Source organism: Gossypium raimondii, chromosome 6, assembly GCF_025698545.1.
Source record: "Gossypium raimondii isolate GPD5lz chromosome 6, ASM2569854v1, whole genome shotgun sequence".
NCBI classification, from domain to species: Eukaryota; Viridiplantae; Streptophyta; class Magnoliopsida; order Malvales; family Malvaceae; genus Gossypium; species Gossypium raimondii.
In genome coordinates, this window is record NC_068570.1 from 59,687,410 (window position 1) to 59,702,150 (window position 14,741).

A 14,741-nucleotide genomic window follows, 5' to 3' on the forward strand; every position below is an offset into this window, starting at 1 on the left:
TTTTAGGGGGATCGAGGCCTCTGCCAGCCCCCCTAGATTCGTCCTTGCACTCATGTGCGATCAATTAGGGGCGAACTCAGAAAATATTATTAGGAGATCGAAATTAAATTGTAATTTTTACAATAGTAAAAATACAATTTCACTATTTTAATAGCTTATATCTTTATAATTTTTAAAGAATTAAATCAATTTTTTTTTATGTTTTTAGGAGGTTAAAAATGTAATTTTACATTTACTAATTTAAAATTTTAAAAATTTTAAAAAATTTAAAAAATTTAAAAATTTTAATGGGCTTAATTAGAAAAAAATTCATTTTAAGGGCCAGGGCCATAGCCACCCCTAGTTTCGCCCCTGCGATCAGTACTACAACCCATCAACCAAAGCAATTCCATGGCTTCTGAAGAACGCCCATCATTTGGCTCAACACCAGTGCTTTTTTCATCTCATCAAACAATCCCATAGCTTCATTTTTTCTTGACTGGCATAAGCCATGCATCAAAGTATGAATATGTAAACATTAGAAGAAGAACAATCTCTTATCGTCGTTTCTTCGAACAATTCATGTGCGATCAGTGATACAACCCCTTAACCGAAACAATCCCATGGCTTCTGAAGAAGAACAATCTCATCAAGCAAATCCCATAGCCTCATTTATATTTGTATTAAGGGATGAATCTGTAAACAACAGAAGAAGAGCAATCTCTCGTTGTCATTTCTTCGAACTACTCGTGTGCGATCAGTAATCTTTCGAACTCTCCAAAACCCAGAAAAAAATCCCATAAACACAAGAATCTGAAGAACACCCACGATTAAGCATCAAATGAAGAACAGATTGGATCCATAGTTCCTATTGCAGAGTGCTTTTAAATCACATTCAAGATAGCAGCACTAGTTTGGTTACTGTGTTTATTCAAAGCATAATAAAATAAGTTGAAGTTCATTTATTTATATATTCAATGTTAGATATGTATATAGTACACCATAAATTATACATTAAACATTAAAAAAGTAAAAAATAAAAAAATACTTTTTTATTTCAAAATCGTAAAATAAAATAAAATAATTTTGTTCTCTTTTAACACATTGTTTGGACATTTGAGGCACTAAAAAAATCAAATTCAATAAAGAAACAAAAAGAAAAAGAAAAATAAAGATTAATTATTCGTACCGAAAAAAGGAAAAAAAAGGGAAATTTTATTATGGAATTTGAAATTGTAATTGGCCTCGAGAAATACTGCTGTTGTTGTAATTGTATTGTTCATAATTTCACTTTTTATTATATTTCGTGGTGTGTTTTTTTTGAGAGAGAAAAGGAATAAAGGAGAGAAAAAAAAGGGATAAAGAAAAGCTTATTTTGTTGAAACCCTAAAATTTTATGCTCCTTTGAAAATTTTTTTTGGATCTGCTTCAATGGAGGCTGGTTCAGAAGGTGAGAATAATCAGATCAGCAATCCGAATAAGAACATCAGTAGTTCCAATGAAGGTAACGCTAAGCCTAAACGACAGATGAAGACTCCGTTTCAACTCGAAGCTCTGGAGAAAGCTTATGCTCGTATGTTGTGTTCAATCTCTCTATCTTTTTAAATTTTAACTTTTTTTTTTTAAATTTATGGTGATTTTTGTTTTGTGTTACTTTTTGTTAGTGGAGACTTATCCATCGGAAGCGACGCGAGCGGAATTATCGGAGAAATTGGGATTATCGGATCGGCAGTTACAGATGTGGTTTTGTCACCGGAGATTGAAAGAAAAGAAGGATAATCCTACGAAAAAACAGCGAAAAGGTGCTGCTTTACCACCGGAATCTCCGGTCGATGAGTTGCGGGCCGTGCCAGGTCCGGATTATGGATCGGGGTCAGGTTCGGGGTCCAGTCCGTATATGGACACAAGGAAGTTGGGGGGAAGCTCTTCTCGGGGAATGATGGAGGATGCGCCGACAGTTAGGAGGTATTATGAGTCACAGCAGTCAATAATGGAGCTCCGAGCAATTGCTTGTGTGGAGGCACAGTTGGGGGAGCCATTGCGAGATGATGGACCTATGCTCGGCATTGAGTTCGATCCATTGCCTCCCGATGCTTTCGGAGGTATACCTAAGCTCTATAATATTTATTTTTGTTGAATTTTGACTACATTTATGTTGCAAGTCTCAGTGTGTTATTTCTTGATAGTTTGTTCAGTGTAGTTTATGTAGTAGGCTTTGTAAGTGGAAATGCATGAATTTTAGTTTAATTTGTGTTTTTTCCCCCTTTTGTAAACAGCAATTCCTGAACCACATAATAGGACTGGACATCCTTACGAGAGCAAAGTATATGAGCGACATGATGGCCGGTCAAGCAAAGTTGGTTTCTCAAACGCTATTTACTTTTAACTGCCAGTATATGTAGAAAGTAGAATACTTTATACTGTAATGTAGTTGTGTCGATTTGTCCGTGGTAGGGTGAATTTTCCATACGTTTTCCAAATGGTTCAAATTCTAATTTGGCACCAATATATATTGCGGAACTTTTTGTTTTCGGAAAGCTAGTTTTCTCTTCATCACCCATGTTTCTTTTGGACAGGTTAACCGGTTCCATAATGTAGCTTCTCTCTTGTGTTGGCTCTTTGTTGTTGTTTTTGCGGTCTAGGTTGTTTGGATTGATATGCTGTTTTATCTTTGATATTTTTTTCAGCTTGAAGTTATGTTTGTTTAATATGTAAAATGCTTATTTGTTCTTGTTCTGTAAGTTATTTTACCAACTTAGATGGGTTAACTTATTGATATCGTATAAACTAATAATCTCAGGCTGCTGCAAGGGCTTTTCATGAGTATCAGTTTCTTCCAGAGCATTCAAGTATTAGATCTGATGCATATGGACTTGTTATTCAGTCTCATTTTCATGAATCCCCGGTCAGTGGTTCAAGGGGTAGAGCTACATCATTTGTGCATGGAGAGGAACCATTGTCCAGGATTCATGGCATTCAAGGTCAAGGATCTCGAGCTCTTGTGTTACCTCAGCAAGGAATAATTCCTTCATCATCTCATGTGGCTGATGATTCTTTTGCAGAAAGGGAATCATTTACGAACGGGAGAAATGCTCCGACTATTTGCAATCCAGTGTTGGGATCTGAAGATTCATATATGCTGTCTGCTGAGCAAACCTTGAATAATGATGCTGAACCACGGATCGATAGGAAACGCAAGGTGTCTAGCTTGGTAAAATCTGTTATATACATTATCTATTTTCCTCCTTGATTGTAATTCTGTATATCATCTGTTTCTTTTATCATTGTTTTTTCCTTGTAGAGTGATGAAAATAGAATTGCAAGGGAAGTTGAGGCACATGAGAACAGGATTCGTAAAGAGCTTGAGAAATTAGAGCATAAAAGGCGAAAGGTTTTCTGATTTATAATTTTTTACTGACCATGAATTTTGCTCAGAATTCTTTGTCACTCTTATTATATAATTGTTTTTCTCAGAGTGAAGAGAGGATGAGGAAAGAAATGGAAAGGCATGAACGTGAAAGAAGGAAGGAAGAAGAGAGGTTGATGCGTGAGAAGCAGCGGGAAGAAGAGAGAACACAACGAGAGCAGAAACGTGAAATGGAAAGAAGACAAAAGTTTTTGCAGAAAGAATACTTAAGAGTAAGAATATTTTGCAAATGATGTCTTGACCTAAATCATAAGTGATGAATATTTTCTTTCTCTCCCTTCTAGTCATTTCTTTTATTTTTGGGTTTACCTTATAGGCTGAGAAAAAAAGACAAAAGGAGGAGCTTCGCAGAGAGAGAGAGGAGGAGAGACGTAGAGTTGCTAGGGAAAAGGCAACTGCACGGAAAATTGCTAAAGAGTCCATGGATCTTCTTGAAGATGAACAATTAGAACTCATGGAGTTGGCTGCTGCTAGGAAGGGAATGCACTCAATTATCCATCTTGATCACGATACCTTGCAAAATCTTGAATCATTTAGAGGTAAATATCACTTGAAGTCTTGAATTGCATTTTTCTTGTATTTATTTAATTTGACTTTGCTTGGTGAGCTTTTTGGATTAGAGATAAAAACTCATTAAATTCTGATGTTACTTGCTCCACAGTTGAAAATAATATATTTTCAGTTTGTTGTGAGATTTATTTTTGCCCATTCTATGGTAAATCTCACTTGAATTGCATTTGCGTATTTGTACTTTGATTGGTAAGCATTTTTGGATAGCAGAAAAATCCCTTAAATTCTGATGTTACTTCTCAATAGAAATTAATATGTTGTCAGATTTTATTAAGCTTTTTCTTTTTTTTTTTTTCTTTTTAGCCCTCAACAGCACCGATTGAATGAAAATACTGGATGGCACTAATATAATGAATGTCGCAATGTGGTTGGTTGGAGCAATTCTATGTTCCCTGTAAAGAACAATTAGAATAATTTCACATTTAGGAGGGATATGATGCTAGGTGTACATAGGGTTGAGTATTTGATTGAGTTGAGTCAAATCAAGTGAAAAAGTTTCGAGTTAGTCGAGTTGATGAGTTTTATTTTGTCAACTGAACTTGAATTGAAATTTTATTGAATCAAGTCGAACGAAATGAAATTCAAGTCAAGTTGAACAAATCATTCGAGTTAAAATAAATATTCAATTATATTTAACATGATATAGGAAGTCCTATAAAATTTTACACAATTGAAGTCCACTTAAGAATCAGAAATCATCAATAACAGGAGAGACACAATTTTAAGTGGAAAATCCTTTAATAAAAAGGTTTAAACCATGAGACTTGAGAAAGTTGCAGAAATTTCACAAAAAATATAGAACATCTATTTAGACTATAGATAAAAAAAGCTTTACGAGATAGATTACTAATCTGACCATTCAAAATGAACATTTACGAGTCTTCTAGCAATTGGAAAAAATGTGCTTGATCGGACCACCTTTCAATTGTTGACTCGATCAAAATTGTGCACAAGAGGTAGGGTAGAATTATAGTTAATTTACTTGAATTACTCAAGTAATTTGAATAACTTGATTGTACGTTTCAAATCCGAGCTAAACTTTTTAACTCTAACTATTTATTTGAGTTGTCTCGAACAACTTGAACCATTTCAATTGAAATTTGAAAATTTAATTGATTTTTCAAATCAAGTCGGATTTTGCTCACCCTAGGTGTACTTATCATATTTCAATCACTTGGATTTGCAGAAAGATTGTGATAGGTTTCTCTTACTGTTTTTTCTTCTTTTTTAAAAAAAAAATAATTCTTTGATTTTCCATTTCTTGATGGGTTGTGTTCTTTCGCTGTATATTTTGATCCTTGGCACCTTTTAGCTGATAATAACCCGAATATTTCCATTTTAGATTCTTTAAGCGTGTTCCCCCCCAAGTCGGTGCAATTGAAAAGACCATTTGACATTCAACCATGGATTGATTCAGAGGAGAATGTTGGGAATCTTCTCATGGTATAACATACTTGCCGGTTTTTCTTCTGCTATAAGTTACACATCTAGTGATCTTTATATCTTTGAGTTTGTTTCCTAAATGATTTAAGGTAAAATTATAAATATAGCCACTTTTATTTCTAAAGGTAAAAGGACTAATAACACGGTATCCTTTATCAGGCGTGGAGATTTTTGATTACTTTTGCTGATATTCTCAGACTATGGCCTTTTACTCTTGACGAGTTTGTCCAAGCTTTTCATGACTATGTGAGTATCTATTGGAATGCCTTGTTTTCTAATTTTCATTTTTTGTTCAGCTTCCTATATGTGATATTCTTACAAATTTGACATCAGGATTCAAGGTTGTTGGGTGAGATTCATGTTGCTCTTTTGAGATCAATAATAAAAGATATTGAAGATGTTGCAAGAACACCAGCAACTGGATTAGGAATGAATCAGTACTGTGCTGCCAACCCTGAAGGTGGACACCTTCAGATTGTTGAAGGGGTAAGTGGTATTATAGGTTTTTCATGTTACTTATTTTCATTGCTGCTAAACCATTTTTCATTTGGTGTTTGCCAGGCATATTCCTGGGGTTTTGACATCCGGAATTGGCAGCATCACTTGAATCCACTGACATGGCCTGAAATTTTCCGGCAATTAGCAATCTCTGCTGGTTTTGGACCTCAGTTGAAGAAGCAAAATGCAACGTGGACCTATACTGGTGATAATGATGAGGTTGTTGTAACTTTATTGCAGTCCTCTCTTTCTGCATAATGATGACCATCTTCTTTCTCCTATAACAGTTATTTAGAGTGTGTGTGCGCGCGCGCGCGTGTGCATGTATGTTTATTTATTTTATCTGTATCTGCAGGGTAAAGGTTGTACAGATGTTGTTTCTACTCTACGCAATGGTTCAGCAGCTGAGAATGCATTTGCATTGATGCGAGAGAAAGGTCTGTTACTTCCTAGAAGATCGAGGCATCGTTTGACACCTGGTACTGTCAAATTTGCAGCTTTTCATGTTCTTTCACTGGAGGGAAGCAAAGGATTAACAGTTCTAGAACTTGCAGATAAGATTCAGGTGAGTTTGGGTTGTGTTCCTATTAGGTGTCAAATTAATTTGTATGTTTTTCATGCCTTTTCTTAATTTATATGTTTCCTATAAGAAATCTGGACTTCGGGACCTTACAACAAGCAAGACGCCAGAGGCTTCTATTTCAGTTGCTTTGACAAGGGATGCAAAGCTTTTTGAAAGAATAGCTCCTTCAACTTATTGTGTACGACCTGCCTATAGGAAAGATCCTGCTGATGCAGAGGCCATACTAGCAACAGCAAGGAAAAAGATTCGGCAATTTGAGAATGGATTTTTAGGTGCAGAAGATGCTGATGAAGTTGAAAGAGATGAGGTGGAAAGAGATGATGTTGAAAGAGATGAAGACTCTGAATGTGATGTTGATGAGGATCCCGAAGTTGATGATATAGCTACTCCTTCAAATGCAAACAAAGATGCTGACTACCCTAAGGATGAAGTAAATACTTGTTTAGGAAGTAAAAAAGTCCTTGCTTCAGCTGATGATGACTTGGATGTTCCAGCTGAATTTGACAAGGATTTTCCATCTTTCCCTTCAAATACTGTGAAGGTTGACAATGATCCAAGTAATACAGGACAACATGTTGCCGGTGAGGAAAATGGAACAGGCAATCCTGATCAACAGAATATTGAAATCGATGAAAGCAAATCTGGTGAGTCGTGGATTCAGGGTCTTTCAGAAGGCGAATATTCTCATCTTAGTGTTGAGGAGCGCCTTAATGCCCTTGTTGCCTTAATTGGTATTGCAAATGAAGGGAACTCTATTCGTGCTGTGCTTGAGGTAGATCTTTAGCTACAGTTTTGTCTGATTGTTCTGTTCCTTATCATTTTCTTCTTTGTAATTTCGATTTATGAATTTGCAGGACCGTCTGGAAGCAGCAAATGCTCTTAAAAAGCAAATGTGGGCTGAGGCTCAGCTGGACAAAAGTCGTCTGAAGGAAGAGTGTATAATTAAAATGGATTTTCCACCTGTCATGGGAATCAAGACTGAAGCTCAACTGCCTAATTCTGCCGTGGAAGGCAGCCGAAGTCCATTTCCTGTTGCTGATAATAAAATTGATGAGGCATCTCCAAGCATTCCAGAAGACCAAAAACCCTTGCTATGTTCACAAAATGTTCAGAATGACCTCAATAGTTATCCTGCTGAAAGGGCATTGGTACTTCAAGATGCCTCCATGGGTCCAGATAACTTCTCTGCTCAGCAGCATGGATATGCTTCAAAAAGATCACGCTCACAGTTGAAATCATACATAGCCCACAGAGCAGAAGAGATGTATGTATACAGGTCTTTACCTCTTGGCCAAGATCGTAGACGTAATAGATACTGGCAGTTTGTTGCTTCTGCTTCTAAAAATGATCCTTGTTCTGGCCGGATATTTGTTGAACTACATGACGGAAATTGGAGGCTGATTGATTCTGAAGAGGTATGCTACACTCGTTAGAGAAACTCTTTGATATATGTGGGAATGATTTGCTATACTAATCAAACAAATGAATATAACTTTTATATCTTACATCTGGTAATTTTTAATAATGTATTTAATCAATTTCTTTGTAGGCCTTTGATGCTCTCTTGGCATCTTTGGATGTACGAGGAATCAGGGAATCCCATTTACGGATAATGTTGCAAAAGATTGAATCGTCCTTCAAAGAAAACGTGCGTAGGAACTTGCACTCTGCCAGAGCTATGGGCCAAAGTGGAAGCTCCTCTGAAAATGAAGTTTCTGAAATAGATTCCAGTCCTGATTTTACTGGCAGTTATGACAGTCCTCGTAGTGGGATCTGTGGGTTGAATTCTGATGCATTGGAGACATTACCTGCTTTCAAAATTCAGCTTGGGACAAATGAAAATGAGAGAAAGTCAGCCATGAAAAGGTATCAAGATTTCCAGAGGTGGATGTGGAACGAATGTTGCAATTCCTCGACTTTATGTGCCATGAAATATGAAAAGAAGAGAAGTACACAGCTATTGGCTGTTTGTGATACATGCCTTGGCTCTCATATGCCGGAGGATGTGCATTGTAGTTACTGCCACCAGACGTTTCGAGCCTTTAACAATAATTTTAGTTTCTATGAACATGAGATTCTGTGCAAAGAAAACAGGAAGCTAGACAACAAGGACAAACATACTCTTGATTCTTCTCTCCCCATGGGAATCAACTTACTAAAGTCCTTTTGTGCTCTAGTTGAGGTGAGTTAAAACAACAGCTCACTTTCAAATTTCCTATATAAAATGGAATTCAAATTCTATGTTTTTGTCTCAAACTTTTCCCTTTGCAGGTATCTATTCCCCCAGAAGCCCTTGATTCAATGTGGACAGAGGGCCAACGAAAGATGTGGGGCAGGAAGCTTAATGCTTCTTCTTCTGCAAATGAACTGCTAAAGGTTTTCTTTGAAATAGGGCCCAAATCCCAAAAATGATTCATTTAATTAAGGTTTTCATTTGAGGATTTAGCCTATTACTGTGATCAAATTGGGATCTTAACATTTTTTTGCTTCAGCCATTAAACGAAGTTGATAAAGAAGTTAGTGGTTATTGCTAATAGATTAAAGACTGCCATTTGATTGCATTCTCAAACGATACATTTTGCGAACTTTGGATCCTAATTCGAGCATTTAGACATTAATAGCATTTGCTCCTTCCTCTTGTTTTATGCAATTTTGATGTTGGTCTCACTCGAATGTCATGTTGGTGTTGCAGCTGTTGACACAGCTTGAGAGTGCCATAAAGCGAGATTATTTATCTTCCAACTTTGAGACAACGAGGGAGTTATTGGGTTCTAGTTTTCAGTCAGAGAATGATTCTTCTACTGATTCAGTGCTTCCATGGATACCCCAAATCACTCCAGCTGTAGCTTTAAGGCTTTTGGAGCTTGATTCATCCATCATGTATGTAAAGCAGGAGAAAGTTGAACCTCCAGAGAACAGGGAAGCTAGAGCATCATATATAGTGAGTGGTTCTCGATTCCTTTCTCCACTCTTCGAGTCTGTAATATGTAGATACATTTTAATGTGGTCTATCAAATGTGAGCTAATCGTTTTTGTCTAATATGCAGAAGCTTCCTTCAAGAACCACTCTTTTCATCAAGAATAAAGAGCTTGAATTAAAAGAACTAGACCAAGATGGGCCTATGAAAGAAGAAAACTTTGCTGACCTCAGTAACAGTAAACGCAGCAGCTATAAACGGGGAAGAGGCGCTCGTGAACAAGGATCTGGTAGAAAGTGGCAGAGGAAAGCATCTGGTTCCAAATCTGATATTGGCAAGCAAAGTGCTAGAGAAAACAATAATTTAAGTTTCCACCTCAAACAACAGAGCCAAAGAACCGGTCAGAGTTCTGGACGTGGCCGCCGAACAGTTAGAAAGAGAGCTGAAAGGAGAGTTGCTAATAGTACAATTGTAACTCAGATGGGTGATATGGTTAAACCTAAGTCCAATACAGTATCCTTACGAGACTTGGATGAAGAATGGAGGACTGAAAGATTCGGGATGGTGGAAACAGTAAATCCCCCCGATAGTAACAGTACAGAAGAAGAATCAGATGACAATGGGCAAGGCGAAGGATATGAACAAGGAAACTGGGAGCTAGACCTTAACGGTGCCTCTAATGGGTGGAATCGAGAACCGATCGAAGCTAGTTATGAAGATGACGATGCTTATGAAGATGATAATGGCTTTGAACAGATGGTAGAAGAAGAATCCGAAGGCGATTTGGAGATGAGTGATGCATCAGATGATGTCCCGAATGAAACTAGAAACGATGATGGGTCAGACTCGGCAGATTCCGAAGATTATAGTGATTAAACTGTTTGCATGAGCTGCATCATGGTTTTTTTTAAGGAAAATTGCAGCTTGAAAGGTGACTGAACCCTAATGCAGATGTTAAATGCAATTTGGTTACTAAAGGGTTGCTAATGTAAGGGCATTCCTTTCGGGAAACCTTTTAAAATTGTTTGTATAACAGAAATTTTATTAAATAAAGTTTTAGTGATTCATATTTTTCCATCTTGAATGATATCAAACTTAACAATTAAATGGAACTTTAGGGTTTGTAATTAGATTGTTCCACTAATACGTAAATTAGACACTATTGATAGTTCGATTTGAATTCAACCTTAGTAATATTCGACTTGAATTATCGATTTTTCTATTTTTAATAGGGTAAATTATATTAGTAGTCAACTAGTCTTGGTTTCAACCCATATTCAGCATACTCGAGCTCACATTCTCTTACATTGAGGACATAACTCATGCCAATTGAGTCAAGACTCAATCAGCATTTTGATTGGTAGGGTTCATTAAATTATTTCTTATACTTTTTTTTTTCTGCTTTTAATATTGTGGAATGAATATGATTTATGTGCAATTCGAAATAAGTATAGACATATTAAAGATGAAACGGCCAAGAAAAATATCGAGAACCAGTGACTTGATAAAAAAGAATGAGCTTCATCAGTGGAAAAATATCTCCTCTCGATTTCAGATTTCGAACAAAGTATCTACAACTGAATAATAAAATTTTCGGTGTAATTATTTCTGTATATAGTAACAGATGATAATCTTGTATAACCCTATTTAATTTATCAATTTTATATGCACTTTTGAAACTTAATATTTAATATATATATAAGATCCAACTTAGCATCATGATATAGAAATCCGAAAAATTAATCTATTATAGTTGAAAAGATTTTAAAAATAATTGTGTTAAAAGGTCTAAATTGAATAAATAACTCTTTGGAAGGGCCAAAATTGCAAGTTACGTTATGTAAGATACGTGCACATGGAATACTATGCAAGTTAAAAATTAATGTTTTAGTCATTATTTCCATTAAAAAATACAATTTGACTCTTTTTTAAAAAGTTATAAGGACCAAATTTAACTAAAAGAAATGACCAAAGTGAAAAAAAATTTAAACATTGAGAGTTAAATTTATCAATTATGCCTAAAAAAAACTCCGACACCTTTTTCGAGCAATGGAACCTTCCCCACTAGTGTCTCAAAGGGGGCCAAAGTACGTTCGGAAAATGTTCATGCAAATACTGGTCCTGACTGATGTTAACACTACATGACCACTTAGAGAGAGTTGCCCCAATCATTCAAATATGAACACTTCGGCAATCCAACACGAACGGCCTTTTGCATGGATGTCCAATACAAATATGTAAAACAAATACCTATTCCCGAAACTAAACCGAACTTCGCATCACGGGATAATTACCATAAACCGAGAACATCTCGATGTATACGACGTATCCAAAGCAATGATCTTGGGAGTACTGATCATAATCGCTAATCCGTTTCGCCGCCGATATAAAACACTAAGGTATGGACATATACGAATTGAAAACTATGCAATTTAACCACAAGATAAGAGAAATAGTATTCTTCATACATACAATGGCATAAAGACTAGCAAATCAAAGCAAGATTTGTATACCGAAACCCGACACTTTTTCGCAATGAAAACCTTGTTTTCCGTACCGACATTATGTGAAAAAAGAATCATTAGGCCAACTTCGTAACAACTCGTTTGGGATCTAGTCATTGGTGTTCATACCAGCCTCTACTTCGTCAACAACGTTAACCAACTCGTACTCGACAAGGGAGAGATTGTTGTCGTCTTTAACGACGAAGTTAGCAGGTTCGGTGACCTCAATACGACCCCATTTGTCGACAGCTAGCCTCATTGAACCTTTAAACATATCTATCTTTGCATTACGAAGAATTACGGTATTACCTGGCTTCATCAACTCAACTGCAAAATAATTCAAACATGATCAGATTCGAGCGCCTTTCTCTTGATAATAAACAAAATTGAAAACCCGAAACAGGTTTTAAACAAAAGAAAAGAAACTCAAACAATGGTAAATCAATTCAATCACAATACATTAATCACAATAAGGAACTCAATTCATGTAATCAAACAACTATCAGAATACTAAATAACTCCTAATTGACAAGATAAAAAGTAAGATCCTTTCTTTGATTATATCAAATTCAACAAAAAAAAAAACAAAGATCACATGAAAATCATCAAAAATGGCAATGGATTTCACCTTTTAAACAAGCCAAAAATTGAAAGAACAAAGCTTTTAGCATCAATAAAATGTATCATTCAATCACAAATACATTTTTTTGTTGCAGGGTTCATGTTCGGGGCTTGTGACTGCCCCTCCAAATAATGTCAGTCTCCAAGGCTCGAATTTATGCAATGTGCTTTACCACTGCACCCAAATTCATACTTGCACTAACGAAAACAAAAATATCATAAAACTCATAAAAAATTGCAATAGATTTCATCTTTAAAACAAGCCAAAAATAAAAAACCAAAATGAAAGATCACAGCTTTTAGTGTCAAGGATGAAACAAAATGCATCATCCAATAACAAGTCAATTTTTTGGTATCGTAATAGCAGTTTTACAGTACATATTCGGGGATTGTCGAACCTATGCTCTATCACTCTTTTTAAGTACAATGCGACTTAACACTGAAACCAAATTTCACACTCGCACTAACAAAAACAAAGAAACAAAGATTTATTTGGTACTGTTCATTTCCGTTTCAGGGTTCATGTTCGGAGATTATGGAACTATGTTCGAAACTCAATGTGCCTTACCACCGCACCCAAATTCACACTTGCACTAACAAGTAACAAAAACAAAAAAGTTATAAAAAATCATCAAAAATTGCACTGAATTTCCATCTTTAAAACAAGCCAAAAATGAAAAAAGAAAACCCAAATTAAAGATCCAAGCTTTACCCTTTTTGAGAAGAATTAAGATCAGATAAGTGAAATCATAAAGTTGTAATCACAATACAAAAATAACCCTTAATCACAGCTAAAAAAACCTAAGATCCTTCATCATATAAAATCCACACTATCATAAAAAATGGCACTTAATTTCATCCTTAAAACAATCCCCAAAACTTTTTAAAAAAACCCAAAGAAAATATCAAAATTTTTACATGCCCATTTTGGTAAATCGTAAAAATTCTTAAGATAAAAAGCAAAAAATAAAAATAAAAAAAATTGGGTTTTAAAAAAATGGACCTTGATCATTACGAGCAGTGAAGAGGACAGTGCCGGTTTCATCACCGATAAGGCATTCTGCAATTCGGGTTTGACGGAGATGTTGAGAAGCGGCTCGACCTTTTTGAAGGACCATGTTTGAAGATAAGACCTTAGCGATTAAGGTATGGCCTTTGCTACCTGGCTTTAAATGGTCCACTTTCACAAACACTGGTTTTCTCTTCTCCGTTGATTTGATCTGTTGTTCTTGTTCTTGTTGTTGCTGCTGTACTGTCGCCATTGATTTCAATGGTGTAAAGCTCTTCCTTTTCTATAGTTTTTAACACTATGTATGCGTGTGTATATATTATAGAGATTTGAGGGAGAATTGAGAAATGGGAAAGCCCTAGAACAGCAATCGAAGCGTTTCTTATTTTGTAAATTAGACCAAGCTAGTTAGTAAGTTTACTTTTTGGTCACTTAACTTAAAAATGTTACAAAATAATCACTAGACTATTCGGAAGTTTTTAAAGTCACTAGGTTATTAGGTTTTTTTTTAAAAGCTCTGACTAGTAAGCTTCAAACAGACGATTTGACAATCAATATCCATTGATGAGTAAAATAATGTACTTTAGATTCAATTCGATAACAGTCAATGTTGGAAATCGAAGAAGAAAGTTATCCACATTTTCACGTATTTATAACGTTCAAAGTTATTTCATGATATAAATTTTTTGAACTGTAGAAGAGAAGGGGATTGAGAGCTTTCAATTGGTACAGGCGGTGCAAACAAAGAACACTATACCATAGCGATTTTAACAACCCAATAATTTAAATGAAAACTTTTGAATAGTTAGATGATGATTTTGTAACTTTTTGAAGTTGAGTGACCAAAACGTAAATTTGCTAATAGTTTAGTAACTTTGGGTTATTTTTCTCTCAAAAAAATGAAAGGTATAAAGGCAACATTTAGTCTTGCACTTGTAATTTTTTTTAATTTGGTCCTTGAATATTTTTGTCCACATTAATCCTAGAATTTGACAATTTTTTTTTCAATTTGATCCATGAAGTTATATTGCATTAAGGTATAATGACATAGCACTCAGAGAATCTGCCATATTATCATTTGTTAACAAAATCTAAATTCAGAGACCAAATCGTGAAAAGCTTCCAAGTTTCGAGGTTAATGTGGACAAAAAAAAGTTCAAAGACTAATGTGTCCTTAAAAATCAGTGTC

At 35.5% G+C, this 14,741-nt stretch overlaps 2 protein-coding genes across 3 annotated transcripts; one reads left to right on the plus strand and one right to left on the minus strand.

Moving 5' to 3' along the window:
* Positions 1-1,115: 1,115 nt before the first annotated feature.
* On the plus strand, positions 1,116-10,495 carry LOC105772803 (hypothetical protein). 2 transcript variants are annotated; one of them, XM_012594257.2, is made up of 19 exons: positions 1,117-1,552; positions 1,644-2,081; positions 2,256-2,335; positions 2,780-2,960; positions 3,042-3,190; positions 3,281-3,370; positions 3,454-3,618; positions 3,723-3,945; positions 5,319-5,419; positions 5,579-5,665; positions 5,753-5,905; positions 5,981-6,136; positions 6,273-6,482; positions 6,568-7,272; positions 7,355-7,915; positions 8,050-8,682; positions 8,772-8,876; positions 9,193-9,441; positions 9,548-10,495. In XM_012594257.2, exons 1-19 carry the CDS (start codon positions 1,411-1,413, stop codon positions 10,292-10,294), a joined length of 5,175 nt encoding a protein of 1,724 aa, XP_012449711.1. In that variant the 5' UTR covers positions 1,117-1,410; the 3' UTR covers positions 10,295-10,495. The 2 variants fall into 2 exon arrangements, with proteins under 2 accessions (XP_012449710.1, XP_012449711.1); XM_012594256.2 differs by having other exon boundaries at positions 1,116-1,552; positions 2,780-3,178.
* A 1,331-nt stretch (positions 10,496-11,826) lies between these two features.
* LOC105773365 (uncharacterized protein At4g28440) lies at positions 11,827-13,907 on the minus strand. Its single transcript, XM_012595164.2, has 2 exons — positions 13,547-13,907; positions 11,827-12,249 (listed from the first exon to the last, which is right to left on the minus strand). Exons 1-2 carry the CDS (start codon positions 13,803-13,805, stop codon positions 12,032-12,034), a joined length of 477 nt encoding a protein of 158 aa, XP_012450618.1. The 5' UTR covers positions 13,806-13,907; the 3' UTR covers positions 11,827-12,031.
* Between the last annotated feature and the right edge of the window lie 834 nt (positions 13,908-14,741).

Bases quoted from the DNA above. Each gene is read 5' to 3' on its own strand.
- LOC105772803 (XM_012594256.2), top strand. From the start codon at position 1,411: ATGGAGGCTGGTTCAGAAGGTGAGAATAATCAGATCAGCAATCCGAAT. The intron at 2,336-2,779 runs GTTGGTTTCTCA...TAATAATCTCAG, and splicing joins ATGATGGCCGGTCAAGCAAA to GCTGCTGCAAGGGCTTTTCA. The intron at 3,619-3,722 runs GTAAGAATATTT...TTTACCTTATAG, and splicing joins TGCAGAAAGAATACTTAAGA to GCTGAGAAAAAAAGACAAAA.
- LOC105773365 (XM_012595164.2), bottom strand. From the start codon at position 13,805: ATGGCGACAGTACAGCAGCAACAACAAGAACAAGAACAACAGATCAAA. The intron at 12,250-13,546 runs GTCCATTTTTTT...ATTATTTTGCAG, and splicing joins CACTGCTCGTAATGATCAAG to TTGAGTTGATGAAGCCAGGT.